Below are 27,613 nucleotides of genomic sequence, written 5' to 3'. Positions count from 1 at the left end.
ATTTACTCACTATGTATTTCATTTGTTATTACTTCTTTTCAAATCATATAAGGTATTGTTAATACACTGTTGGAAAGTGTATTACGCAGGAAAAATGTTCTTATAATAACATTTGTAACATTTAACAAGTTTTTTTTTTCAGGCTTCACAGAAATCGCCATAGTACATCATCCTGTACCTGTTCCTGGAATCTCAATAAAATTATCAAAGAATTCATTTTGTGAGCTTAGTAGAGACTGTGTGTGACATGTTCATCTTAAATATATCAGGCTTCATGGTCATGTCAGGTTTTCCTCAAGTTAATAAAGGATTAGTTCTGGTCTAAGAGTGTGTCTGATTCTTGGCATTAAGGGAAGAATTTCATGCTTATGGTTCTATACAGGCTGCAGATCTGCGGAAGTGTTGTTTTGTCTCTTGCTGTTCCTGAAGCTTATGCAACTGTTTTATCTGGGATTGTTTCTGTTGACTAGGGCTGCAGTGGCCAATATTTGACTTTAGTAGGCTTGTCAGTACAATTCAAATGTATGTATTATAAATACAAACATTCTTGTATATTTTACCGTGAAATACCTGAAAGTATCACGTATGACCTATCATGAAAATAAAATTGTTCTATCGATGTTTCTGAGTGTGACCTCTGCTGCCTGCTCTCTTGATCACAACAGTTTGATTCAGTGCAGGTTTCGATTCGTCAGGGCTGCTTGAGTACGGGAGTCGGCTTTTTTCAGCTGTTAGATGTCTTCGCTGTTGGAGTGCTTCATACATTGATGTCAAATTCATATAGTGGACGGGTAATTTGCATTTCTTGTTTGCTGTCATGGCAGTTCAATCATATTCCCCGTGTCAACTGTTCTAAGAATTAAGTTGTAGCTAATTAGCATAAGAGGCTAACATTGGATAGCTTGGCTAAATACAGCTGTCCTACTGTACATCGTCCAACTAGTTGGCTAACGGTACGAAACCCTAACTATATGAACTAGTTGAGTGATTGAGTTGTTACATTTTGAGTAGTTTATTTGGTTGGACATGTCGCACATAGCAAATGGCATATGTCTTCAATAATAAAAAATCTAATAATATTAGCAGCTAGGTAGCTAATCTGCCTAACGTTACAATTGATAGCTAGCTTACAGTCCAGCTGCTAGCTAAGTGAGGAAACATCCAACCGTTTCTCATACTGAAAATCTAAGGGGCTGAAATCTGTCTGCAGACTATCAGCACACATACGTGATAATGGACTTTATCTTGTGTCCATAGCGATGTAATATACCGTATGATAAGGTGCAGGGCTCGGTCCTTGGCTGTCAAATGGTCAGGAGATAGTAGTCACGCTACGGCCTGTTATGATCACATGATGAGCTGGGGAATGTGATGCTGCTACTTCTGCTTTTTCCTTCGCACTTCATCTAAAATGGCATGCGTTGCAAACTCAAAGTCTGTAGCTTTCTTCAAAGGGTAAGTCTAGAGGAGCTTTGAAGGGGATGTTACTGTTGTATACACGGTTAGTAGTGAATAACAAGTATGTAGATTTGAGTAACGGCTCTAGGATAAGCCGACTCTAATTAACCAATCACCCGATCATCTGTTGAGTTCAGCTGTCGGAAAATCCAGTGACAGTTTCAATATGTCCTCGGTCAGATTTCCGTTGTGGCAACAAGTGTGTGTTTTAAAGAAAACATCTCGTGAACTTTTGTTGCTGCTGGCTATCTGAAATCTATTTCCTGTTTAGGGAGGGCAAAAATGTCAGAATATCAGAAAAGAATTCAGAATCCTTCAGTCGTTTCCTTTTCTCAGCTGCGTTGGCTCAGTTTACCAAACACTTTCCTTCCTGTTACTTCTCTTTGTGATAAAAACTGATACGTTTCTTCTCAGTTGAATAGTTATTTAATTGTGTAAGTCATCACATGCAGTATAGTTCATGTCATTGTCAATATCTGCAGTGGTATTGATTTGCATTGACATGGATTGGCCTTTAGGTTATTGGCTGTTTTGGGAAATGAATGTTCTGTGCTCAAAACATTAGAAAAGAAAAGTGTCAAAGTGTTAATGTTACATTCCTCATTTTAGGTTTTATAATATAGTTATTTCCTAAGTACCTTGATTATAGTTTAGTGTATATGGGGTAGTATGTATAAAGACTGCCCCATGTGTTTTTGATTAAGTTTAATATGTGTTAAACTGAGCTTATGAAAGTACAGAAGTTGTTGACAGATACCACAACTGATTTTGTCACTGATATAGTCGTCTGTTCTTGGAAGTGACGACTGACTGAGAGAAGAGCTCAAAGAGCCACAATCTGATGAGAAGACTTTTCACCTTGTAATCAGTTACACATGCTCAAGATGTTTTCTTTTGCCCCTGTAGCAGGACTAGCAGTGAGATGGCTGCTGATGACAAGTCCTCGTCTTCATCCTCGACAGACTGGAGCGTCGAGCCGCCTGTCCTCTCCCCGACCAGCCCCTCCCACCTGACTCAATTCAAACCACTGACCCCCGAGCAGGATGAGCCTCCTCTCCGCTCCGCTTACAGCTCATTTGTCAACCTGTTTCGTTTCAACAACAAAGGTCAGACACACACACACACACACACACACACACACACACACACACACACACACATGCACACACACTCACACACACAAAGAATTTCATGTATCCCCAAATGAGGTAATGGTGATTGAGCCTCTGGCCTACTGATGAAAGCCTTTTGCAGTATATAGTATTATTACAGACTGGGTGTCTGTGGCGACATTCGCGGAAACAAATCACAAGCGGCGCCCAGTTAGTGACGTGTTTTCCATCAGCCAGCAGTGGTTGGTCTGTGTTGTGAGTAAACAGTAATCTACTATGGCTGAATAAACAAAGAAAAGATGGATGACTACAGATAAACTCGACGCTCAGATGAAGCAAACAGTCTGAAAAGGAAAGCGACCGTCAGCGAGGAAAATCAAGAGTTACAACCGGAGCCGACCGTGGACGTCTGGTTAAATTGGGAAGCGTCCTCCCTCAATTGACGTATATCCCCATTAGCGTGCGCTCAAGAGAACGAAACTGAAACCTTTGAGATTGTCAGTTTTAAGTTATGGATGTAACTAAAATGTACCAGTGCTTTGTTTTGCTACTTTTGTTCTTTCTGAACTGTTGCAAAGTGTGAAGGTAATGATGTTACCTTTGGTTGAGGGGTCTTCAGAGTTTGACACAAAATCGAGACAACTGCCAACTGCATCCCCTCGAACACAGTTCTTATAAGTTTGTGGTTTGGGGATGTAAATCTAAAGACTAATGTGGCTATGGAGTGAGTGAGTTACCTGTTTGTTTACTTTTTGACAGAAAGGCCCCATTAAATGTCTGCAGAATTTGCTATTAGCTGTTCTTGTTTGTGATGTGCTCATGAGGAAATAGATCTTTATCGTCATTATAAACAACAAAAGGCAGTTTAGCAGCTCTTTGTCAGCAGCAGCAGCACAGACGAAAAAACAAAACAAACAGGCTAAAAATGCACAGTCATCGTAAGAGAACAGTTCTATATCACATGAAATAAATAATTAATAAAGTGCTTGTGCTGTGATTGCGGCTGGTTGGAGGGGGGGTTGTAGCACTCAGCAGCTCGTGGCCTCGGTCTTTCTTTGGAGTCATAAGAAGCAACGTTTTTATAATATCTTTGTGGATTTATTGACTTTCATTGGATTATATCCTGATATGCTCAGTGGAACTAAAAATATCTGTACGATTTCTGTACGATACGATTTGCCGGAGTTATGACTGAGAATAAGTTAGATTTTTGACTCACTTCACGAGTATCTTTCCTCGTGTCTCTCTCGCTCTCTCTGCTTCCCTTCAGTTCTCCTTTGGGCCTCACAGTGTGACAAACCTTTCATAAGTCAAACCAATAGTCAACCAAAGTTCTGTGTAGGTAATTAAACAAGTGCTTGATTAGGTCTGGTTTATGTGAAGCTGTGCGACCCTCTTCTTACACTCAGTGTTGGCAGATTCACAGCTAAAGGAAGAGCGTTCTGCTCAAACAAAACTGCAATCCTTATTTCACAATATATGCAAGTCAAGGCAGGTCGAGACTCACACATGAACTTTGCAGTGACTCTCTTCATCCTACTATTTACAAGGTTCTGCACAAACAGGCCTTTAAATCTGGACATTTACGGCTTACTGATTTATAAACTGTAACTTGAGTCATTTTTTGTCTTACTAACGCAAACAGTGTTTAAATGTTTGAGACAACAGCACATCAAAGCTTTAACAACATATTAAAACCTGTGGAAAGCGGTGCTTTCATCCGTTTACAGGAGTCAGAGTAATAAACCACTTGTGAAGTCATGTGAGAGAAGCTTTCTCTCTGGAGCAGTGCCGGGAGCCAGTGAGCCACATGACTCGCGTGTTTATCGTCCCACCTCCCTGGACAGCCCGCCTCCCCTCACCGTGGACGTTTTGGCCTCTAACTGACATTTCTTACAGTGTGGGTTACAAGAGGAGCCGTGCACTTTGTTTTTTATCGTATTAGAAAAGATAAAAACAGAAAAGGCAACAGTCACAGTTATGTTAATTATTCTGTACTTTCATGGTGATTATACGGTTTGTAACGTTAATCCTTTGATTGAATTATTTTGGCTCAAAGTAATCTTCTATCTTCTATTTTGTTCCATTTTATAAAAGATTAAAAATCCAAAATATAGAAGAAAATTTCTTTAAAGTATTAAAGATCATAATTACCCAAAGATGTGTTGTGAGGTAACCAAGAAAATAAACAAAATGAAGGTTTGATATGATGTTAAAGTTAAAGAGGAGTAAGGAGACGTTTGATGTTTGATAAAAAACCTATTGCAAACACTCAAAGAAACCTTTGTATATATATTTATATATATATTGAGGTTTTATTTTTTTATAAGTCTGTAATGAAGTTGTGAATTGAATTGAATTAACTAGGTATGCTCGATATTATCGGCACATTATCGCTATCTGCAGATTATGGCTTGAAAATGACATATAGGCAGATCATAGTCATTTTTCTGCTTTTTTTTTACGCTGATAAAACAACGCTTTAATTCTGCCTAAATGCTCGATGATCCCCTAAAAGAGCTTGACGTAATGCTGCGACATTAACACATTATAAGTGTGTGCGCGCACTGCCTGCACCGTGCCTCTTCCGTCAGGTGTAAAGAAAGGTACAAGATGTCTGCGGTGTGGCGGTTTTTCAAAGTTTCCGAAACGGACAGCGAGGTGTGCTCAGCATCGGTCGTGTGAGGAGGGGACACATCTCATTCATTCAACTCTTTAGGAACAATAAACTTCCATCCTCTTCAAATGTTTAAATCTGTAGGTAAGATGGAAGTAGACACAGCCTTAATAAATAAGAATGCAACAACGGTTACGTCTACTGGTGGACAAGGCAGATCATCCATCCCGAGCATTAAAGCCTCACTGACACTTACTCTCAGGCTGTGTTTATAATAACATATTGAAAAGCAACTGAATTTGTTTCTATTCAAAGGTAATTGAGTGGTTTATCCCTCTCTCTCCTTGTGTCTCTGTAGAGGAGGGACGTGCTCCGTCAGTGACCCCAGAGAAGCCAGATGTGTCGTCCCCCTCCCCTCAGTCAGAGAGGAGGAGCTGCTCCACCAGTCCTACCCACTCCCTCCACAGTACGAGGACGCACCGGAAACCGCACTCAGACCACCACAGACGGACCTCCACTGCCTCCGGTAACGCACACACACACACACACGCACACACACACACACACACAGTGCAGATGATGTTATATTTGAAGCTTGCATGTGTGTGATGGAGGGATGTTTAGTCAGAGGAACGTTTGTTTAGCGTCTCTGGTGCTGTTTTTCAGGCTTCAACTACTTTTTCAAGCGCTGGGGTAAGGTGTTCTCAACAAACAATGACTAGTCAATCTTGTAGATTGTTTACAGCTCTTAGTGGTTAAAACGGATCAATTTTACGCTTCCTAAAGTCTCCTGATTATGATCATAATCATGTATAATGACTAAGTAAGTAAGTTGCACAGATACTCGTGTTACAAACAGTAACTCTGATGGAAAATCAACTTATTCTTTTGTTTGCATCAATAATTTCTCTCTTAAACCTAAAAAGAAACCAGGTGATTATCTGCCTTCACACGTTCATTGATCACATTATCTGTAATTTGAATCCCTGTTTGTTGATTTTAAAGCTTCTGTGTTGTATTGAATAAACTAATCAAAAGTCACTGATAACGCCGTCAACACCAAATACTTTAAAGCTCAAGAGAACATTCAAAAACACGGCACCACATTTTAACAGAGACATCCAGGTTATTGTGTTTTTATGAATGAAAACCTGCTGTGGCGTCTGTGCTTACTTTAGCTGCTCGTGTTTTTCATTTAGGGTTAAAAACACGAGCAGCTTAAGTAAGCACAGGTGCTTTTCTTAAGTATTCAACATGTAAGAAAAGTTTGACAGAAGACATTGTTGAACTCTTCTGGAGTCTTGTCCTCTTGTTATTGATAGTTTTGTGCTGGGAGGATCAAATTTCGGTGTAAATCATGATCAACCATAAAGATAAAACTGTTCATTAGTTTATGTAATCATGTATCTGAATAACTAGAACAAACATTTGATGGTTCAGTGTCAGGATAACCCACTTCTCCTGTCTGCTTTTGACTATCTGGCACACAAACAGCTACATGAGGACATCACCTTTGGCTCCAGGAATTGATTTTGTTATTCTAACTGATTTGTAATGATTTATAGATCAAACAACTAATAGAGTAATCTAAAGTAATCTGTAGATTAATTGGTGAGAAATGAATCATTAGTTGCAGCACTAACCGACTGAATGTTTTCAAATGTGTAAAAAGTATTTGGAGTATAATGTTGTCGAGGTTTTGTCGTATTTTATTTCACAGTTGGGTTAGTAATTGTTGGGTCAGTTGTCAAATAATTTGTGAATGAAAGCTGTTTGTTTGTATTCATGCACCTGGATAAACCCTGCTCTGTTTACACAAAGGTAACAGGCAGGAGAGGTTTGTTTGCATTTCATATTTTTATTGCAAAACAATCTGCAAAAAATGGAGCAGATATTTCAGACAGACTTAAAGGGAATGATTCCCGTCCCTTTTATTTAATATTTCAGGTTCTGAATGACTAATAGGTACAAAAAGTTTTGGAAGATTGCTTCAGCCAGAAGCCAAAAGCATGACCACCATCGCACCCTGTTAGCTGCAGCTCTCTATTTACAGATTCTACATAAAACTGTAGAATGTAGAAATCAGAACAGGACAGGAAGTGTTCAGGTTTCTGTTTGTAGTCCAAGTAGTATTGGCCAATCACGTATCAGCAGGCTTTGGCGTATGCAGAAAAAACAGTCCGTGTGGAGCGTAATAGACGACGATTCAGCTTCTTATTGATCTCTATAAAAAGACATCTGCAGCAAGCTCAGCTAACAATCAGTTCTAGATCAAAAGTTCAACTTGAGACACATTTGGTTGATGCTCTGTCACGACTTCCTTGAATGCATCAGAGATCCGCATCTGTTAAACAAACGTCTCATGTTACAGTAGTGTTCTTCTCCTCTTGAGGACAGACCTGACAAAGCTTCATGTTGTTCCTAATCTGCATCATGATGTTGTTCTTTCAGCAAACTGAAGAGCAGTTAATTAAAGTCGATCACAAGAAACTCTGTTTCTGTTTGGGCTTCATCCCGCTGCAGTAAGCCAGAGTGCAGCCTCTGTGTAACTTCCTGTTTACAGTGAGACTGAGACTCAGCACAGACAGATGAACGGGCGCTCCTCCGGGGGATGGGACGAACCGAGAGATGACAGCGTTTATTTAGCAGACACATCTGGAGGGAGGATTTACCTTTGATCTGAACACACGGTCGCTGCTCGAGCTGCTGACTGGACTGTAAACATGCAGCGCAGAGAGAAGGAGGTCTGGGCTGGAAGTCGTTTGTTGCTGGCTAAACCGGACACGCCCGACACGTTCGCTGTTGCAGCAATTACAAAACCTTTTGTACCTAATTGTTATTCAGACCCTGAAATATCTCAAAATAATGTTCAGGTTTAAAAAGACATCCTCCTTTTCAAACAAACTAAAAAATGATTGTATTGAAAATATGTTATGTTGAACACAAAACGATGAATGCGTGTTCAGGCTGTAACATGCGCTCTCATGTCTCTTCTGATTACAGTGGATTGGCCAGGTGAGGGTCTCCTGCACTGTGTGGTTTTACTAAAGAAGCTTTTAGTTTGACTGTAACAACTCGGTCTGAAAGATTTGCTTTACACAAACAGTCTTTAGTGTGTGTGAGTGCATGCCAGTGTGTGTGTTTGATAGTTCTGCAATGAAGCGCTCTCTTTTAGTCTGTTTGGCCTAATGTTTGCCTCTCAGGTACTAATATTTGGATGATGTTTGTCATGACGCTAACCTCCAACACGTGTTTGTTTTATCGACCATGTCATGTGTTATTTTCTACACATTTGCAACTGTAGAGGAAGTTATTCAGAGGATGCTGAAGTGCATTGTCAAATGTTTGTCATCTCGCTGTTAAAAGCTCTCTGATGAAGAGGAAGAACATTTAATAGATTGCTTAAAAACAGAATATTTGACAATGCAGCGATCAGATTTTTAACAATGAGTGATCTTTTTTCTGGTGTTTTGTTTATACGTGCTCCGTGTGGGTGCTTTTGTGTGCCTTTCTGTCCACACGTGTGATTTCAGACGGCAGCAGGAAATCGGATACTCCTCTGAGCAATCACGACCCTCGCACCGCTGTTCAGCTTCGCACTGCGCTGAAGAGGCTGAAGGAAATAATGGAGGGAAAGAGCCAGGTATCAACCTCCTATCTAACACGACCTTATTGTTCTGTACCTTTAAAACAATTACTCTGCTTCATTAAAACCTTTAACCTGCCACCATGATAACAATCCATCAGCCCTTTAATAGTTGATAACAGTATATTCAAGGTCAGCTAATGCAACAAAAGAGCTCAATGCAAAAAACGATGATATGTCCTATTTTGGGATTATTCTGGTTATAACCCGACAGCAGAGCTGAGCAGAATTTGCTGTGTTTTCAGGACAGCGATCTGAAGCAGTACTGGATGCCGGACAGCCAGTGTAAAGAGTGCTACGACTGCAACGAGAAGTTCACAACCTTCCGCCGCCGCCATCACTGCCGACTGTGCGGACAGATCTTCTGCAGCCGCTGCTGCAACCAGGAAATCCCCGGAAAGTTTATGGGCTACACGGGTCAGTTACAAGAATTACTTTATTCGCTTTTATTTCATTCCACCTTTTTTGAGTCCTGTTGAGATATAAAATCTCTTTTCCAGAAATAGTGAGCAGTATGAATAAAAATAGAGTTAGAGGCAGAAAAAAACAAATAAGACAAAATTCATTAAACAGGCAAAAGGAACTCATTTCAAAAAGAGGAATTTCTTGGATTCAGCTCCGTTAAAAACATCAAACAAGGTTTATTAATTGAGTTTCAAGCCTTTTGCAGCTATTCCATGTTTAGCATACAGAATAGTTTGTTCCTGATAGATTCCATATTATTAATCTGTCATAACAGGGTCTTATGTATTTCAGTGGGCAACACCAGTGCCTTCTTTTGGTTCTCACCTTTCTCGGTCCTCTCTCTGTCCCTAGGCGACCTGCGGGCCTGTACGTACTGCAGGAAGCTAGCTCTAAGCTACGCTCACTCTGCAGACTCGGGCTCCATCGGAGAGGACCTGAGCGCTCTGTCCGACTCCCCCTGCTCTGTGTGTGTGTTGGAGCCCAGCGAGCCTCGGACGCCTTCGGGGGGACGTAAGGCAAGCAGGAACATCTTCCTGGAGGAAGACCTGACCTGGCAGAGGTGAGCACACAACACACACAAATACACGCACACACACACGCACACACACACACACACTCAGACCAGATGCTTTAAACACATGACAATTTGAAAACAAACAGAAAGACGGCAAGGTCTAATACAATCAGCAGGTGTTTACAGACCAGAGGAATGTTTTCATAGTTCTAAGAGCAGTTGGAGCATCTAGCCTCAAAAATGGGGAGAGAGCAAGCTCAATTGTAGTAGTGGGTCCAGGACCTGCCAGGGGAACTGCCAGTAGCTAGTGACCTGCCACAACCTGCCAGGCCAGTTATGGTGGCTACCAAACTAATTTTAGTTCTGTTATTAGTTCTGGTTCCTACCAGAACAGACGAATAACAGAACAAATAATAGTCCGTGTCAGTCCCACCGGCAGGTCTCGGTAGCTCCCTGTAGCTGCCCCACCGAGCTTCCCCGAACAAAGTTGCCGTAGCACAAATAACTAATAATATAACTATCATTAGTTCTAGTAGCTACAAGAACTAAATAGTACTTGTGATGGGATTTTAAAGCTTGCAGAACCAGGAGATGAAGAAGACTCAGAGGTCTTAAGTTGAAGAGTTTGAAGAGTTTTCTCTTCTTACTCCTGAATAAGGTTTTATTGCTTTATTGCTTTGCTGTGCTCCCATTTGTGGTGTGAATGCAAAATCAAAGGAAGCTCCCAGAACTGTTTGAAAAACATGGAGTATCCGCTCTGATTTCACGCCTCATTCCTCCCCGTTGTTCTAAACCTCCACCCACCATGCTTACTACTAATCTGTCCCTGTACCTGCAACCAAATCACATCTTGTTTGCTGTTTGTTGTGGAGTTTTCGATTCTCTATCCTCTATCTGTGCCTGCTTTCTCTTTCTCGATTCTGTGTGTAGTTTGTCCTCTGTGCATGGTCAAGCCTCATGGAACAGAACCATGTTAATGCATGTGAAACATATAATATGTGTATCAGCCGGCCCTGACTGCTCCTTAATGCAGAGGAATGCAGAGTAAGCCTGCAGGAAAACATGAGACTCACAGGGTCAGCTCTGACACATGTGATTCTGCAGGCCAGTGTGGAAAACAGTCTAATTAATGAATAACTGAGAATGAAGGAGGGAGCATCTAATTTAGGAGGAACAGCTGCAGTGAAGCATGACTGCAGCACGAGGGCGGCTCTAATCTCCCTCTTTATGTCACTTTTTACATAATTTTTGAGATAATTTTTCTTTTATGCAAGATTTAAGAGCGCGACAGGCTAACTGTCAAATGTTCATCTTGGTTTAAAATGCATGCATCTCTAACCCCGTGCTTCTGTTGCTTCTGTTGTTTTGAATCAGTGTGCTTCCCTGCTTTGTTTCTCTGTCAACCTGCCTCAAAGAAAATCTTGTTTCCTCTCTCTCTCTCTCTCTCTCTCTCTCTCTCTCTCTCCTTGCATAGAAAAACTCCTCTTGGGATGAGAAAGAAGTGAGTCTCGCTGTTTGTTTTATTCATTTTCCACATCTGTCTTTGCTTTAGCTGTCAAAGCCAATGCTTTCTAGCTCTTTAAATTATTTTCTTCTGCGTGCTTACATTCACTGATCAGAAATATGACACAGACGAAGTGTACAGACAACCACAGAAAGAGTATAAATCTAAAACTCTGTGTGTTCGTTAGTATGATTCACCAGGAGCCCCAGAACAGACTGACAACGCTGCAAGAAGACGCCGTCAAATCTCCTGCGAGGAAGAGGTCAGTCACTGCTCTGGGTCTGCATGTAAAGTACAGAGTGCTGCAGCTCAATGCAGTGCAGGTAATCTAAACCAGCTGTGTGACATGTTCGTGTTTTCTCTCTTCCAAAGGTCTGCCAGTGTGACCACCTTGTCGCTGGACCGTTCTGGATCCTCCTTGGTGCCTTCCTACGACAGCTCGGTCAGCCCGCCCACCAGCCGAGCCGTGTCGGGCCCAAAGAGCGGCCCCAAGCTGGACCACAGCGAGGAGGAGAGGAAGATCCTGCTGGTGGCTGATTTATTCTTTCCTTTTGACTGAGTTTTATCTCCTTGTTCAAAGCACTTATAATCAATGTTTCTATAGTAATGCGACTTTGAAAAAGCATCACTTATAGTGATAAACATACAGAAACTTATCACCTGAATCTGTAGCTCTGCTCAGATTTACAAAGATTTATTGCGAGTTTCAGGCCAACAAATTAGAAAAACAGAAATAAGAATAGTCACACACAGCTGCTCCGATCACCTGCACATGTAAACACCGGATCGTATTTGATCACTTCCCACGAACACCCCAAATCTTCTGTTGGAATAATTTCTATCAAAAAAGTGTCAAGTCACCTTTACAAACCGTTACTGAGTATTTCATGCTAACACGTAACTGCAGGACTCGTCCCAGCTGAAGGACTTGTGGAAGAAAATCTGCAACAACAGCACAGGGATGGAGTTCCAGGACCACCGATACTGGCTGAGGACCTACCCCAACTGCATTGTGGGAAAAGAGCTTGTCAACTGGCTACTGAGGAACGGGACCATCTCCACCAGGTAGCATCTCACTGGACAAACACATGACTGACTGTGCTGTGTTGTGTTAACCCTTCTGTTTTTATTCCTTTAAACCGTGATATTTTCTAAGATATTTCTGCCCTTAAACATTTAATTCATTTACAAGTTGAAAGCTGCTCTTATCAGGTGTTTTTCTGCCCTCTCTGATTCTGACTCTTCTGTGTCGCAGGGCTCAGGCTATCGCCATCGGCCAGGCGTTGGTGGACGGTCGCTGGCTGGACTGCGTCACCCACCACGACCAGCTGTTCAGGGACGAGTATGCTCTCTACCGCCCCCTCCAGGTAACAGCCTAATTCAGATATTTAAACACTGGAGCGGTAACCACCAGATGATGCAACCCAAATTGTAGAAGCATTTTTTGACACACTTGTTGGTATTGACTAATTCAGCAGGGTCCTTTCTGCTGATAACACAGCAGTACAGACTAACAGCCTCATTGACTCTTTGTGTAAAGTGAGAGGAGATGTGTGACGTCCTGCTGTCTGATCTGTAGAGTACAGAGTTCTCAGAAACGCCGTCTCCAGACAGCGATAGTGTCAACTCTTTGGAAGGACACTCAGAGCCGTCCTGGTTCAAGGACATCAAGTTTGATGACAGCGACAACGAGCAGATCGCAGATGAGACGGACTACAACATGCCCAGTACGTATCTCACGTCTAATTCTATGATAAATCATGAATCATGGCTCTTTGGTTCTGCTTCTGTGACTGAACATGTCTCTGTCCAGACTCAGCCAGCCCCAGCAAGAGGACGTCCGTCAGCAGTTTCCAGTCGGTGGTGGACAGTGACTCGGCCGCTTCCATCAACCTCAACATGGAGCAAAACAACGTCAACTTCCACATCAAGAAGCAGTCCAAGTATCCACACGTGCCTGCTGCCAATGAGCAGAAAGGTAATTATTACCCCGAGGAAACGCTCCTGTTAATGTGTCATATCCAGCTCTCAACAAGTTTCTGTTAATACAGTTGGTTTCTTAAAGGGCCAGTTCGCTGATTTTCAACCTCAGTCCTAGCATGCTATTATGGGGAGCTAACGCCATTATGGTAGAGAAAAATGCACTTTGGCTCTGTGCCTTTGGAGGACGCTATCCGCTTCTCCAATGGACCCTGGAAAACCATGGAGCTCGCTACACTACACTTCCTCAGTCTAGGACGCTGCCTCCGATGTCATGTCTCTTTTAAAATGGTCAGGTTTGAAATGTAGACTCCAGACCTGAAGATTTTTTTAGACAATGCACCGTCATGTTCTCGTCGTATTTCAGATTCTGTCCGGCTCTGAGCCGTTTAGTATTTCACTCCAGCGTCTCTCACTTGGCCGTTCTTTTCAGAGGGAGAGGCGCAGTGCACGCTGGGTGTTGTAGGAATGTAGAAAAACCACAAGCTGCTTGTACAACTTACTTCACAGCTATGGCGCCGCTTTCAAATGTTATTGCTTCTATCGATTACAGAGAACACCAGCTTTGACTGACAGCGGCTTTTTCCAGGGGTGGACTGCTCCTTTAAGTGCTCTTAAAAGTTTTGACCTCACTTGAATTCAAACTACACTATACTACAATGTGTTTTAATTCTGTTGCCAGTCAGTATCAGTAATGTTAACAAGACTACAGAAAAAGGCATAATCCTATCAGAGAATTGCAGCTAAGTAAATAAACTTTGCTTATAAAGTACCTCTGGAAACCATAGTTACAATGTTAGAAAGTGAAATAAAGGAAATTCTCTGCTCTCGTATTTTGGGATGCCATGTTGCTTAAAGATGCAGAACGAGTTATAGGTATTGTATGTTCTTCCTCTTTCAGCAGAGTTTCTTGTGTCTGAGGATGGAGGACAGAACATTGTCATAAGTGATGCCTTCATTAAGGGTAGGAACTCTGCACTTCCTGATTTATTTATTCACACAACATGCTGACTTGTAGCTTAGCAAACCTACTTCCTTTCATTTCCTGACCTCCCTGCAGAATCTCTGTTTGACCGTCGTGTGGAGGAGAAAGCGAAGGAGATGCTGTTTACTCCGCTGGGTTGGCACCACAGCTCTCTGGACCAGCTGCGGGAGGAGAACGGGGAGAAGAAGGCCATGGAGCGGCTGCTGTGAGTGGACATTACACTAGTTTTTGTGTCTGGTTCGATTATAAACAGTGGCAGCAATATCACTTTAATATTTTATCCCACTTAATCTTTACCTACGGAACAGTCTTTCTTCATTCTTTATATTTGTATGTATGTAAGAATTCTGACTTTATAAATATAACTGTTGATGTAAAAGTTCTGATATTGTTATTATTTCTGTGCTTTTTGTTTCTTGATCTCTCTGTGGACCTTTTTCCTGATGCTGCACATCCTGCAGGTGCATGTGACCGAATACAAAGTAAAATAACTTCCCAGTGGTCATGTGACCTCTCTTAATATGCTTGTTTTGTCAGATCACAAGTCACCAATCAAAAGACAATCAAATTCAAATCATATAAAACTGACTGAAGCTGAAACAGTCAAACAAGCTGAACTTTTGCTCGATAAATTAATGAAACATTGATGATTTATTTAGTGTTGGCAGACGGTTGAATCATCCTTTATGCTCTTTATTTAGAGGAAGATATTTACTGCTGTTCGCAGGGACAGAGTGAATCAGAAGGTGAAACATCTGAAGCATTTTAAACCAGTGTTCAATTAGCAGCTGTTTTAGATTTAGTCTTAAGGTGGAAATGCTTTTCAGTCATTTTTACCCTCTGTAGTTGTAGTCGAAGTTGACGACGACTCAAAACATTTAAGCCACTACTTTTAGTCGAAACGTTTTCTCTCTTTAAACTAATTAAATCAACCTCACACAGGTTCAATCTGCTGTAAAGCGCCGTCCTGTCATTAATTATTTCCTTGCGATGTTCTCCACAGGTAACATAGATCCTCAGGATGAGGTTATGTATACGGAAACTTCTGGAACGTAACGTTACACATGTAAAGCCACAGAACGAAGCCGTGCAGTTGCAGTAACTAACATTGCTCTCTTGCCTTGTTTGCAGCAGCAGTTTCATTCGCTTCTCATTTAAACAGTCTGACTGAAGCAGACAGCCGATGATCGCTGCTTTTTGTGCAGAAGAGGCATCAAATGACGCGTAACACCCTTTTGAGCCTGAAGCAGAGAGAGTTTACAGGGAAGAAGGTTCATAACCACCTACCTGTTCGTTTTGCGTGCGTTGTTGTCAAGCTGCTGCTTTGGGACATCCTCACCTGTATGGCTGGGTTGGATTCAGGGGGATCTGCACGCCCCTCAACCAATGCAACCATTAAATCGTGCATCCCATGTGCAGAGGCTCAGTCCCCCTTTGCCGCGTGTCGTCCCAACTATCTCTCCCCCTCTGTTTCCAAAGCTATCAACTGTCCTCTCTCTATCAATGAAGGCCAAAAAAGAATCTTTAAAAAAAGAAAAAGCTTTTGTAAAGTTTCCGACACTTTATTTAATCGTCTTTCTCTTTACCTCCTCTTGTTCAGCTCGGCGAACCACAGCCACATGATGGCGCTGCTGCAGCAGCTGCTCTACAGTGAGTCTCTGTCTCTGTCCTGGAGGGACATCATCGTCCCGGTGGTCCGACAGGTGGTCCAGACAGTACGGCCTGACGTGCGCAACTGTGATGACGACATGGACATCCGGCAGCTGGTCCACATCAAGAAGGTCAGACACAAGCTCATGACTGTAATCATAGGCCCTCTTTGAAGAGTAAAAGCATTTAAGTAAACTGAATTAAATAGGAAACAGGAAATAAGTAAATTAGACTGTTGGGTTAGAAAAATAATCTCCATTTGTGCATCAGATTCCTGGAGGCAGGAAGTTTGACTCTGCGGTGGTAAACGGCTTCGTCTGCACCAAGAACATCGCCCACAAGAAGGTAAGGGTCTCATTCCTCTGTCTTCTGTCTGTTCGCTTTAGGGATGATTCAGAAGTTCTTCTGAATGTCTTTGAAATCCTTGTCAGTTTGAAACAAACAGAATTGGAATCCTCTTGTTCCGGACTGTGTCGATAATTATTTTAACATTTTTGGCTCTTTAAATCAGCAGTAATGTTGGAAGTGTTAATAAAGACCTGCACCTAACACGTCTCTGACCTGTAATCAGATGAACCCCTACATCAAGAACCCAAAGATCCTGCTGCTGAAGTGCTCCATAGAGTATCTGTACCGAGAGGAGACCAAGTTCACCTGCATCGACCCCATTGTGCTGCAGGTCAGTGAGTCAGTCTGACTGCAGTTAACGAGATAAAAGAGGAAACAACCTTTGTAGCCTGGTTTACAGTCGACCTGGTTTTTCTGAATCTATGACGAGACTCTCTTTGTCTCTCCCTCAGGAGCGAGAGTTTCTGAAGAACTACGTGCAGCGCATCGTCGACGTCAGACCAACCCTGGTGTTAGTGGAGAAGACAGTGTCCCGTATCGCTCAGGACATGCTGCTGGAGCACGGCATCACACTGGTCATCAACGTCAAACCGGTCAGTTTGGTATTCGGGCTGTATGACTCGTGCACTGGCCATCAGATAAGACCTCTTTTGGTCCACTTTGAGATTATCTTGAACAATGTTTTCCCAATCTTTGCCTCTCTTTGGTTTGGTCTGGGCTGCATGGTGGTGCAGTGGTTAGCGCCTCACAGCTAGAAGGTTCCTGGTTTGAATCCCGGTTCAGACGTAGTGGGCCTTTCTGTGTGGAGTTTGCATGTTCTCCCCGTGCATGCGTGGGTTCCCTCCCACAGTCCAAAGACATGCTCGTTAGGTTCATTGGTGACTCTAAATTGCCCGTAGGTGTGAGCGTGACAGGTTGTCTGTCTCTGTGATTGACTGGCGATCAGTCCAGGTGTAACCCCGCCTCTGGCCCAATGACAGCTGGGATAGGCTCCAGCCCCCTGTGACTCTGAACAGGATAAGCGTTCGAGATAATGGATGGATGGATGACAGAACCATAGCAGAGGACTTTACATATTTTACCTTACACCAACTCTTTCCTTTCTCTATGCAGCAAGTCTTGGACAGGGTCAGTCGTATGACGCAGGGAGACCTGGTGATGTCCATGGACCAGCTGCTCACCAAACCTCGTCTGGGAACCTGCCACAAGTTCTACATGCAGCCGTTCACGCTGGCCAACAGTAAGAAGCACATCTTCACTGCTCCTCTCAATATTTACTGAGAGGGTGTGGTCATCTCTTTACGCATTGACTCTTCTGTTCTTTCAGATGAAGCGAAGACTCTGATGTTCTTCGAGGGCTGTCCTGCTCACCTCGGCTGCTCCATCAAGCTGCGCGGTGCTGCAGACTACGAGCTGGCACGGGTGAAGGAGATCATCATGCTGATGGTGTGTGTGGCCTACCACTCACAGCTGGAGATCTCCTTTCTTATGGACGAGTTCGCCATGCCGCCCAGCGTGGCCCAAAGCACAACGTTCCCCTGCCTGCTGGAGGTGGCCTCTGCAGCGGAGGAGGAGGCAGATGGAGAGAAGGGAGGAAAGGAGACGAACGGAGAGAGCCAGGAGAAAGCTGGAGGAGCTGAAGACTCACAGCCTGAGGGGGAAGGTGTTTGCTCTGATTCTGTGGATGTAGACACTCTCCAAGACAAACAGAACCCTAAATTAACCCCTGCTGTCCCAGAGGAGGAGGCTGTTAAAGCAGAGACAATGACCTCCTCGCCATTTTCCAGTCCCCCTGCACCTCATCTGTCCGTCTCTCCTCCGTTCCTCATGGAGGAAGACCAGGAGATGGACTCAAGCACTCTCATCGGGGAGTCTGAGGGGGAGACAGGGGAGGAAGGAAGCCTAGTGAAGGAGGAGTCACTCAATATGGAGGATGGGGAAGAGACGCCTCCCAGGCTGTTCAGAGACCCCCTGCAGGATGACACGGGGATGTTTGTGGCCGAGCAGGTGGCTTCAACTGACGATCACCTGAAGTCCATCTCTGCTGTCTTTAAGCAGGAGCTGAAGGACATCATCCTGTGCATTTCTCCTTTCATCACGTTTAAGAAACCGTTCCTCCTCACGCCTGCCGGCATGCACTGTCCCAGCAGGGATTACTTCCCCGAGCAGGTACCTTTTATTGTTGGTTTTCTGTTTTTTAAATGCATGTTAAATTTCTTTTCATTTTCATGACCAGTTTCTTCTGCTCTGAAGTTTCTCTGGGTCTGAGATGATGTCTCCAGATGTCTTTGTTTGACAAACCGTCTTAAACTCAAACTTCTTTAGTTTACAATGAAGAGAAAAAGCAGAAAAATCTTTATATTTAAATGCAGAAAAAAAAGATTTTGTTTTTTACTTGATTAAAAATAAAATGATTTAGCCGTGTGTCCAAGAGTTCGTCCCCAGCTGCAAATTGCAGGACTATCCGGGAATCCCAGGGACTCTCAGGATTCATTTCTCCTCCGTTGTCGATGTTGTTCAGCACTTCCACTGTGGACAAATTAATCCATTATCTGTTGAAGCAATACATCGTGCTTTAAAGATGAATTTTAATGCTGTTATCTTGAGATCACAAGTTTGTAGTCTTGTGAACCGGAAAAAGGATGTTTTTTCGATTAATTAATCAGAAGAACGTGACCGTAATCTTCCTCTGATCGTGGATAATTGAAGAACTTGAGAATGACTGACTGGTACATTCACAATCAGCTAGTTGATGAATTGCTGCAGCTCCAGACTGTGTTATAAAGTCAGTGTCTCCTGTCCCGTAGGTCTACCTGTCGCCTCTCCTCAACAAAGACTTCAAAGAACTGGACGGGCGCAGAAAGCGGCAGCTCCTCAAAGACTCCGCCCCCTCCTCCCTGGTAAATGGACAGACAAATGGAACCCCCCAGCCGAAGCCCATCGACGTCCTTCCCTCCCACAACCTCACCAGCACGCGCATCGTGGAGCAGCTGAGCGGCAGCCAGGATCTGGCCAAGATGCTGGCCGACTACAGAGCGAAGGGAGGGCGAATCCGGCAGAGGGAACCCACAGACCCGTTCTTCAGCGCTGCAGCTCCCGTCAGTGGACAGAGCAAGGCGGGGGAGGCTGCAGGAAAGCACCCGGTGAAGGCCGACAGTGAAGAGGAGAAGCCAGGCAAACAGAGTGAGATGAGCTGGACCCCCAAGGTGAGAAGCGTTAAAACAAGTTAAAGCTGTAGCGTGGAGCAAATCCCTCATTGTTTGTCTGATGTTCTGTTTGTTGATGTTTTCGTCCACAGTTGGACTGCCTGAACCCCGTCAACCATCAGAGACTGTGTGTGCTCTTCAGCAGCTCATCAGCTCAGTCCAACAACGCGCCCAACCCCTGCGTCAGCCCCTGGTGACCTTTTCATAAGAAGTTACATCATTCTAAATCAAGCACCTTGTTTTTATGAATCTGCGCTCATGGCTTTTGTTTGCCAACAGGATCGTCACGATGGAGTTTTATGGAAAGAATGACCTCTCTCTGGGTGTGTTCTTGGAGCGATACTGTTTTAGGTAAGACATAAAAAGAAGCATGACGAGTTCTGTGATCAAAACATCTTAATGTGCTGAATGTGTGTGAATATTTGTATGCTCGTGTTTACGCAGGCCGTCTTACCAGTGCCCCAGCGCGTTCTGCGAGACTCCCATGGTGCACCACATCCGTCGGTTTGTGCACGGCAGCGGCTGTGTGCAGATCGTGTTGAAGGAGCTGGACTCCCCTGTGCCTGGTTATCAGCACACCATTCTCAACTACTCCTGGTGTCGCATCTGCAAACAGGTCAGCAGTAATTAAAACATAAAATTAAACACTAATACCAAATGTTTCTGGTTCTCTGCTCCGAGTATAAAATGTGCTTGTTTCTGATTTTTCCAGGACTTGTGTGTATGCTTGTGTAAGAACAAATACCACCTACAGGCTCAGTAATCAAAGGCTGTTTCAAACATTTACATATGTGGTCAACAATTTTGTCTGTTTCTCTATCAAGTTTCACGGCTCAAGGTGTTAAAAGTCTGAAGATATTGAACCCTGAAAATGGCTTCCTACTAGGCCTGCACGATATGAGAAAACTCTGCGATGTTATAGCAGAGCTGTAACTCTTAGTTTCTTTGTCTTCCTGCTGTGCTGCATGTTGTATACAATACCTGTGTTTGCAACACGTCCCTCCTGAATCCAAAAAGCTTCTTTTTAATCGCTAAATTAATTAGTTAATCTGAGAGCAGCTGACAGCTGCTTGGGTTTAAGCTGGTGTGAGAGCACAGGGCTCCATCCAGTAGATCAGATTTACACGTGCTGAGTGAGAAAGCGTAGCTGGTTCACATAAAATATCATCCCTACAATAAATTGAGACTTTTGTGACGTGTTTATTGCGAATGCTCAAATTGCAATAATGATGAAATTGCGCTTCATTGTGCAGCCCCGCCTCCGACCCACGTTTTTCTGGGGTAAAAATGGCCGCTAAAATAAAATGCTTATTGAATCTGATTGTCACTCCGTTAGACTGATTCTCTTCCTCTTCTTGAAGGTGACTCCAGTGGTGCCTCTGTCCAACGACTCGTGGTCGATGTCTTTTGCCAAATATCTGGAGCTTCGCTTCTACGGCCACCAGTACACCAGGAGGGCCAACGCAGAGCCCTGTGGACACTCCATCCACAAAGACTACCACCAGTACTTCTCCTACAACCAGATGGTGGCGTCCTTCAGGTTAGTGTCCTCCATCCTTTATTCAACACCAGAATAAACTATAGATAACAACAATGTATTTATAATAGTAAAAATCCGTCCACTTGTTTTTTCATTGATCAGCTGTTGGATATTTGTGTGAGATGTTTAGGATGGTTGCTCCTGAAAGCACCTTTCTATCTACAAACGGATTCCCTGTCTCTCTCCCTCTCAGCTACACTTCCGTAAGGCTGTTAGAGATCTGTCTTCCTCGTCCCAAGATCTTCATCAGGAACCAGGGGCCTTCTAAAAACAACCTTCAGCAGGACCTGAAGGACTTCGCTCTAAAGTAAATGATTACTGAATCAGTACATCAGTCTTTTTGTTCCTTAGAGAAGGGAAAGGCTGAAGCATAAGACAGCGTTCTGTATCGATAACATGATTACAGCAGCTTCTTTCAGTGTAGTTTGTGTCCTTTGTGTCACCTGAAAACATCCACCTGTACACAGTTTTCCTCTGCTCTCCCCTCAGAGTGGCTCAGGTGTACTTGGCCATAGACGACCGCCTCACCTCCCTCAAGACCGACACCTTCAGCAAGACGCGAGAGGAAAAGATGGAGGACCTCTTCGCTCAGAAAGACGTACGTGTTTCTTTCCCCAGTGTGTCAGTATGAGTTATCTGTGAGGCTCATGGTGCTGCGTCTCTGCGTGCAGATGGAAGACGCCGAGCTGCGGACCTGGATCGAGAAGCTTCAGGCTCGACTGCAGGCCTGCGGGTTAGATTCTCCTCAGCAGCTGCAGGCGGTTCTGGAGTCTCTGGTGATGAAGAAACAGGGTCTGTGTGAGATATTGCAGTCCTGGAATAGCCGGTGAGTATCGCTAGACACTTCATGATTAATTCAGGATAGATAAACCCGGCTCTTGAGCTTCTCTGCTCTCTGTTGCCTCATCCCCTCACAGGCTGCAGGACCTGTTCCAGCAGGAGAAAGGCAGGAAGCGTCTGTCTGTCCCTCCCAGTCCAGGCAGGCACAGACAGACCAACGCCGACGACAGCAAGGTCTGTAGCATCATTAATTACATGCAGAGTTTCTGGGTCGCTGTCAGCATTTTTTTTTAGTTATTGTGCAATCAATAACTGAATGCTTGTTCGGTTCATTGGTGATGCAAAGAAGAAATCGCGGCCAATCAAAAGTCTGAAAAAGTGTATGGCCGGAAGACGACCTGATTGGCTGCAATGGCATCGAGGAAGGGGGGAATCATATGTGTGGACTGTTGGCGAACTGAAGTTATTCCTCAATATCATATGTGTGTAAACATGTTCAAAGTCCTGTTAGCGAGGTTAGAATGAGAAGCATCACTAGACGACACAAGCCAAATACGGCGTTTACCCCATCTACACGTCTCCGTGGAAACGGGGTTTCTAAAAGTCTTCACCCTGGAGGTTTACTAAAGATCTGTTTTCAGTGACCTCAAACGGCGTTTCGTCCACAAATGCAGAAAAAAAGAATCTGTGAAAAAAAAAAATAACTGTGTGTGTCAGCCCTGTGATTGACTGACGACCTGTCCAGGTGTAACCCCGCCTCTCGCTCAGTGACATATCAAATATTAACAGTGTCACCTTGATTTATGGTAACCCACCTGCTCCTGCAATTCAACAGAGTGCCCTGGATTCCTCCCCCCGTAACCCCTCACCTGTGGTACAGAACGGGGAGAAAGGTGAGCTCTCAGACTCCATCCTGGTTTTATTGTTATTGGATCAAGTTGATGGTGTTGTAGCTGATGAGTTGTTTTCACCAACAGAGGACCGTCACCTCTGCCCAATGCCCTCCACCTCCTCCTCCCTGCTGCCGTCACCTGGAGACCCTGCAGCTGAACCCATCACACCTGGTCCCTGCTTCTCAGAGCCGGACTCTCTCAGCATCCCGGAAGGTAAAAACAAACACACCTTCATGTCCTGTAGTTGACAGTGTCTCTATAATCTGATGTCTGTTAGATTCATTCTTGTGTTGTTCTTCTCAGATGTGTTTGACGGACACTTGCTGGGCTCCACTGACAGCCAGGTGAAGGAGAAATCCACCATGAAAGCCATCCTCGCCAACTTCCTGCCCGGCAACAGCTACAACCCCATCCCCTTCCCGTTGTAAGTTAAAGCACTTCAATTTTCTCTGAGAGAAATTCACCCTAAAACATTTTTATCTGTTGCTTAAAAGATAAGTTAAAAAACATAAAGAAAGCAAGAAAAGGTATTTAATTCAGGCTTTAATGGTTTGTCTTTGATTGTCATGTTGACAGTGAACCTGACAAGCACTACCTGATGTACGAACACGAGCGGGTTCCCATCGCAGTGTGTGAGAAAGAGCCCAGCTCCATCATAGCCTTCGCCCTCAGGTGAAAACTCCTCTCCTGTCTCAGTTCAGCGCTCCAATATGGCCTCAAAGTGTAGTTTAATAAACGTCCTGTTTTGTGTCTTTAATTTCCTTCAAGCTGCAAAGAGTATAAAACATCGCTGGACGATCTCTCCAAGGTGTCAAACGCAGGCGGGGATGAGACTCCACAGATCGTCAGGTGAGCAGGATTCACGTCATCTGATGTGAATTCTTTGAATCATTTCATCAATCATCATCAATCATCATCAATCATTGTTTCAATCAACATTTAAGAGTTGATTGAAACAAATTAACAATCACCAAAACAGATTGTATAAGATTAGTTTGAGCAAGGTTTCCAACACTTTCACCATGAAGCTGAATCGTGAGTTTCTTAGTCCTCACAGCCACCATATTTCAGAGCCCAAAATCTGCTCATGAACAAATCCAGAGCCAGCATTGACGCCCGTATGTCCGGCCGGGCATATTAGAGAGACTAAAAACAACTAAACATTTTCTTAAATACTCATATTTAAAACTTCTCCCCCAAACAACTCCACTCTGCATTCCCTCTGGTACCTAGAAATACAGATTTCTTTCTTAATAGTTAGACTCTCACACAGAATAAGGAATAAAAGCGTGCGGTATAATGACTAGTAAAGAGCCGGTATGCTGATCATATGAATGTGTTGTGACCACGGCATCTTTGCTCAAGTCTCAAGCAAGTCTCGAGTCATTTTTTCTTGGACAAGTCAAGTCGCGTTCTTAGTTTAGGCAAGTCAAGTCCCTTTTTTTTCACCCAAGATGCAGCACTCTTACCTGTTGTCCGGTCTTAATAAAGAGGAAAGACAAGGTGTTAGTAGCCCGTGTCATACTGATATCATTGGCCAATTTATATAACGTGTTATCAACGCTACAGTAAATGAAATTCAATCCGCTAACGCCACGTTACTGTCTGTGCCGACAAACTATCGCTGACTAACGTTAGTGGACAGATTGTATGTGGCTAACGTTAGCTAACATCAGCCCTCACAATTACCGTAACGAGTCTTCAAATGACGAACAAACTTTGATGTTATAGTCTGGTTTGGCTGTCGGTCTTACATCCAGCAGTTTGTTTCTTTCCTTCACATGTGAAATTGTTGAATCCGAAAGTGACGACTCTCGGGACAGACGCAGCCATGATGATGGTCTGCTCCGAGACCGTGTAGAGTAGTAACGAGTACGACTGATGAGGCTTCTCTTTGGGGACTTTGATGTTGCGTGTTGCCATAGCGAGGAGTTTGACTGACAGCCAGTCATCCAATCATGACGATCACATACCGGGGAGCTTTTTGAGTCGTCCAATCATGATTCCCAGTTTGTGTTGCGTACATACTTGATAGTTAAACAGAAACTTGACAACATTGAATTGTATAATTTTATATTTAACAGCTAACATTCAAACTTATGAACACACGCAAGTCACCCCAGTCATCATGCCTCAAGTCAAGTCGAGCCTCAAGTCATTTAGTTTTTGTCAAGTCGCAAGTCATCAAAACAAGTCTTCAAGTCCAAGTCACCATGACTCGAGTCCGCATCTCTGCTTATAAGACGATAGTCAATGGAGAAAATGTGTTCCTTAACTGATCTCTGCTGCATTAAAAATGTTTTCTTTGTCCTCTTCAGCGGTGTGGAGAGTCGAGCTAAGAGCCCAGCCAGACCCAGCGAGTCGGCCTCGTCCCAGCAGAGCCGCAACAGTGTGGACACTGATCCCCTCAGTGAGTGTTCAGATCCTTTGATTGAATAACTTTATTGACGCACTAAGAAATAATCCTTGACGTGACATGCTTGTCACCGTCTTGTGCAGAGGATGCAGACTTGGGAGACAAACAGAAGAAGCAGACCCTGAATCCTCACATTGAGCTACGTGAGTGTTTCTTCCTCTAACTTTTATTTACACTCAGAGAAGTTACGGAAGTTAATCTGGTCTGTTGACGTTGTTGAATTTGTAGAGTTCTCAGACGCCAACGCCAAGTTTTACTGTCGGATCTACTACGCCGAGGAGTTCCACAAGATGCGTGAGGAGATCATGGAGAGTCCTGAGGAGGATTTCATCCGATCGCTGTCACACTGCGTCAACTGGCAGGCTCGGGGAGGGAAGTCTGGAGCTGTTTTCTACGCAACAGAAGGTAACTCACTCCACGACTGCTGCAGCCAGAGCCACAGGGACAGTTAAACAGACGCTGAACATGTTAAGCTGCATGACTGGGAGACGTTTCCTGGTTAAATGTGGGGGAGGTTTAGAATCAAGATACTTGTTATGATATCCTGCTGATAACAGGAATCCTCTCCTCTGCGTCCTGTCAGATGACCGGTTCATCCTGAAGCAGATGCCCAGACTGGAGGTTCAGTCCTTCCTCGACTTCGCCCCTCACTACTTCACCTACATCACCGGAGCTGTGCAGCAGAAAGTATGTGCATCATAAACAAAAACTTTATATATGTGATTCACTGGCTGAATTAAAGTAGCTAACAGTAGTCTTGTTCCGCAGCGGCCGACTGCGCTGGCAAAGATCCTCGGTGTTTACAGGATTGGTTACAAAAACTCGCAGAACAACACGGAGAAGAAACTGGACCTGCTCGTCATGGAGAATCTCTTCTATGGACGCAAGATGGCTCAGGTTAGATTTATAACATGCTGGGATGTTACTATTGGTCTAAGAACAGGCTGTCATTAGAGAAAACTAAGAAAAATACAGTCTGGAAAAGGTAAATCTGTGACTTAAATCTGGTCACAGACAGTTAACGAATAAGTATTTTAGGAGAATGTAGCAGATTAAATCTATAACATCTTGCAAGTTAGCAAACTGTCACATTTAGCAGGCTATCTGAGGGTCCTAGAAAGTCTTAAGTGTTTGTTTATTAGTTTTCCTCCGGCTTGACGCTTGAATATTTGCAGACAAGACATAACACGTATGAACAGCTGCTTCAGCTCATGCGAGTCTGAAGATGATGTGAAGGCTAGAAGAAGGGGTTAAGGGTTGTTAGGACCTCATATTCATATACTCTATTTTAATCTTCCTATTAAGCATTTTTCTTTCGTTTAATAAAACATGCAGAATCCCGTAGCGTCCTTATTCGTGTACTTGTTCCCTCTGCAGGTGTTTGACCTGAAAGGCTCCCTGAGGAACCGTAACGTGAAGACAGACTCGGGGAAGGAGAGCTGTGAGGTCGTCCTGCTGGACGAGAACCTCCTCAAGCTGATCCACGACAACCCGCTGTACATTCGCTCGCACTGTAAGGCCATCCTGCGGGCCGCCATCCACAGCGACGCCTACTTCCTGTCCAGCCACCTCATCATCGACTACTCCCTGCTGGTGGGGCGGGACGATGCCACCGACCAGCTGGTGGTCGGGATCATAGGTGAGGGGACGTCTTTTGTTTCACCTGTTTTTTGATCCTTTTTCTGATGTTCTTGTTACAAGTTTACGCTCTCCTCTTCTCTGCAGATTATATCAGGACGTTTACCTGGGACAAGAGACTGGAGATGGTCGTCAAATCTACAGGAATCCTTGGAGGTCAAGGTTAGTTTGAACCTTCGCCTGTACTGTTCTCCACATCCCATTTGCAACACGTATTTGTCCAATTGTATCTAAATCAGTCCAAACCTTAAAGAGAAGGGTCTCATGTGGAACCATTGAGGCTGTAAGAAGTCATTTCCTGTCTTTAATGTGTGTGATGTGTTGTGTCATGTAGGGAAGATGCCCACTGTGGTCTCCCCGGAGCTCTACAGAGCTCGATTCTGCGAGGCCATGGACAAATACTTCCTGATGGTCCCGGACCACTGGACTGGGCTGGGCATGAACTGCTGAGCGGTGCGTTCAATGTCCATGGGCAGTAACACAACCAGAAACACACTCCCTCTCTGACTCTATGCATAAACATCCGGTATGTGATCGCTTATTCAGCCCGTCTGAGACCAACAAGCACACTGGACGCTGTAAGTGTTTGACTCTGGTGTGAATCCCGACCAGTAAACGGTATCATTCCACAGCAGCTCCACTCGACTGCTGCCTTAATAACACAACTTAAATCAGTTTTTATCAACGTGGACTCATTGTCTATTCTCAGATTATAATTTATCCCCTCTGGATGTTTTTTATTTTATTAGAGTCTGAATGTTTCAAGAGGACCTGCTGAAAATATTCACTTTATTCTTTATAGTTTGGTAAACAAACTAATGTGTGTAATTTAAAGTTTGTAAATGTACAGAGATTATGTAA

The 27,613-nt window shown here is 43.8% G+C and overlaps 1 protein-coding gene across 3 annotated transcripts; it reads left to right on the top strand.

Moving 5' to 3' along the window:
- The first annotated feature begins 715 nt into the window (after positions 1 to 715).
- pikfyve (phosphoinositide kinase, FYVE finger containing) lies at positions 716 to 27,605 on the top strand. 3 transcript variants are annotated; one of them, XM_069662975.1, is made up of 42 exons: positions 716 to 791; positions 2,365 to 2,564; positions 5,546 to 5,713; positions 8,721 to 8,830; positions 9,079 to 9,250; positions 9,650 to 9,857; positions 11,504 to 11,578; positions 11,689 to 11,845; positions 12,224 to 12,381; positions 12,572 to 12,683; positions 12,896 to 13,043; positions 13,130 to 13,294; positions 14,198 to 14,260; positions 14,357 to 14,486; positions 15,882 to 16,062; positions 16,202 to 16,276; positions 16,503 to 16,610; positions 16,732 to 16,872; positions 17,393 to 17,519; positions 17,607 to 18,448; positions 19,087 to 19,485; positions 19,578 to 19,678; positions 19,765 to 19,836; positions 19,930 to 20,101; positions 20,847 to 21,025; positions 21,219 to 21,332; positions 21,515 to 21,623; positions 21,697 to 21,851; positions 21,943 to 22,039; positions 22,641 to 22,698; positions 22,783 to 22,911; positions 23,002 to 23,122; positions 23,275 to 23,370; positions 23,467 to 23,547; positions 25,017 to 25,108; positions 25,198 to 25,257; positions 25,343 to 25,519; positions 25,698 to 25,801; positions 25,883 to 26,011; positions 26,492 to 26,753; positions 26,840 to 26,914; positions 27,087 to 27,605. In XM_069662975.1, the coding sequence occupies exons 2-42, from the start codon at positions 2,381 to 2,383 to the stop codon at positions 27,200 to 27,202; spliced, it is 6,222 nt and encodes a 2,073-aa protein (XP_069519076.1). In that variant the 5' UTR covers positions 716 to 791; positions 2,365 to 2,380; the 3' UTR covers positions 27,203 to 27,605. The 3 variants fall into 3 exon arrangements, with proteins under 3 accessions (XP_069519076.1, XP_069519075.1, XP_069519074.1); XM_069662974.1 differs by lacking the exon at positions 716 to 791 and adding an exon at positions 1,402 to 1,455 and having other exon boundaries at positions 14,201 to 14,260; XM_069662973.1 differs by lacking the exon at positions 716 to 791 and adding an exon at positions 1,402 to 1,455.
- Positions 27,606 to 27,613: the final 8 nt, after the last annotated feature.

This window comes from Semicossyphus pulcher, unplaced genomic scaffold (assembly GCF_022749685.1).
Source record: "Semicossyphus pulcher isolate SPU_LCO1_2020_fin unplaced genomic scaffold, fSemPul1.0.p SCAF_15, whole genome shotgun sequence".
NCBI classification, from domain to species: domain Eukaryota; kingdom Metazoa; phylum Chordata; class Actinopteri; order Labriformes; family Labridae; genus Semicossyphus; species Semicossyphus pulcher.
The sequence above is the reverse complement of the archived record's forward strand: the minus strand, read 5'-3'. Positions and strand labels throughout refer to the sequence as shown.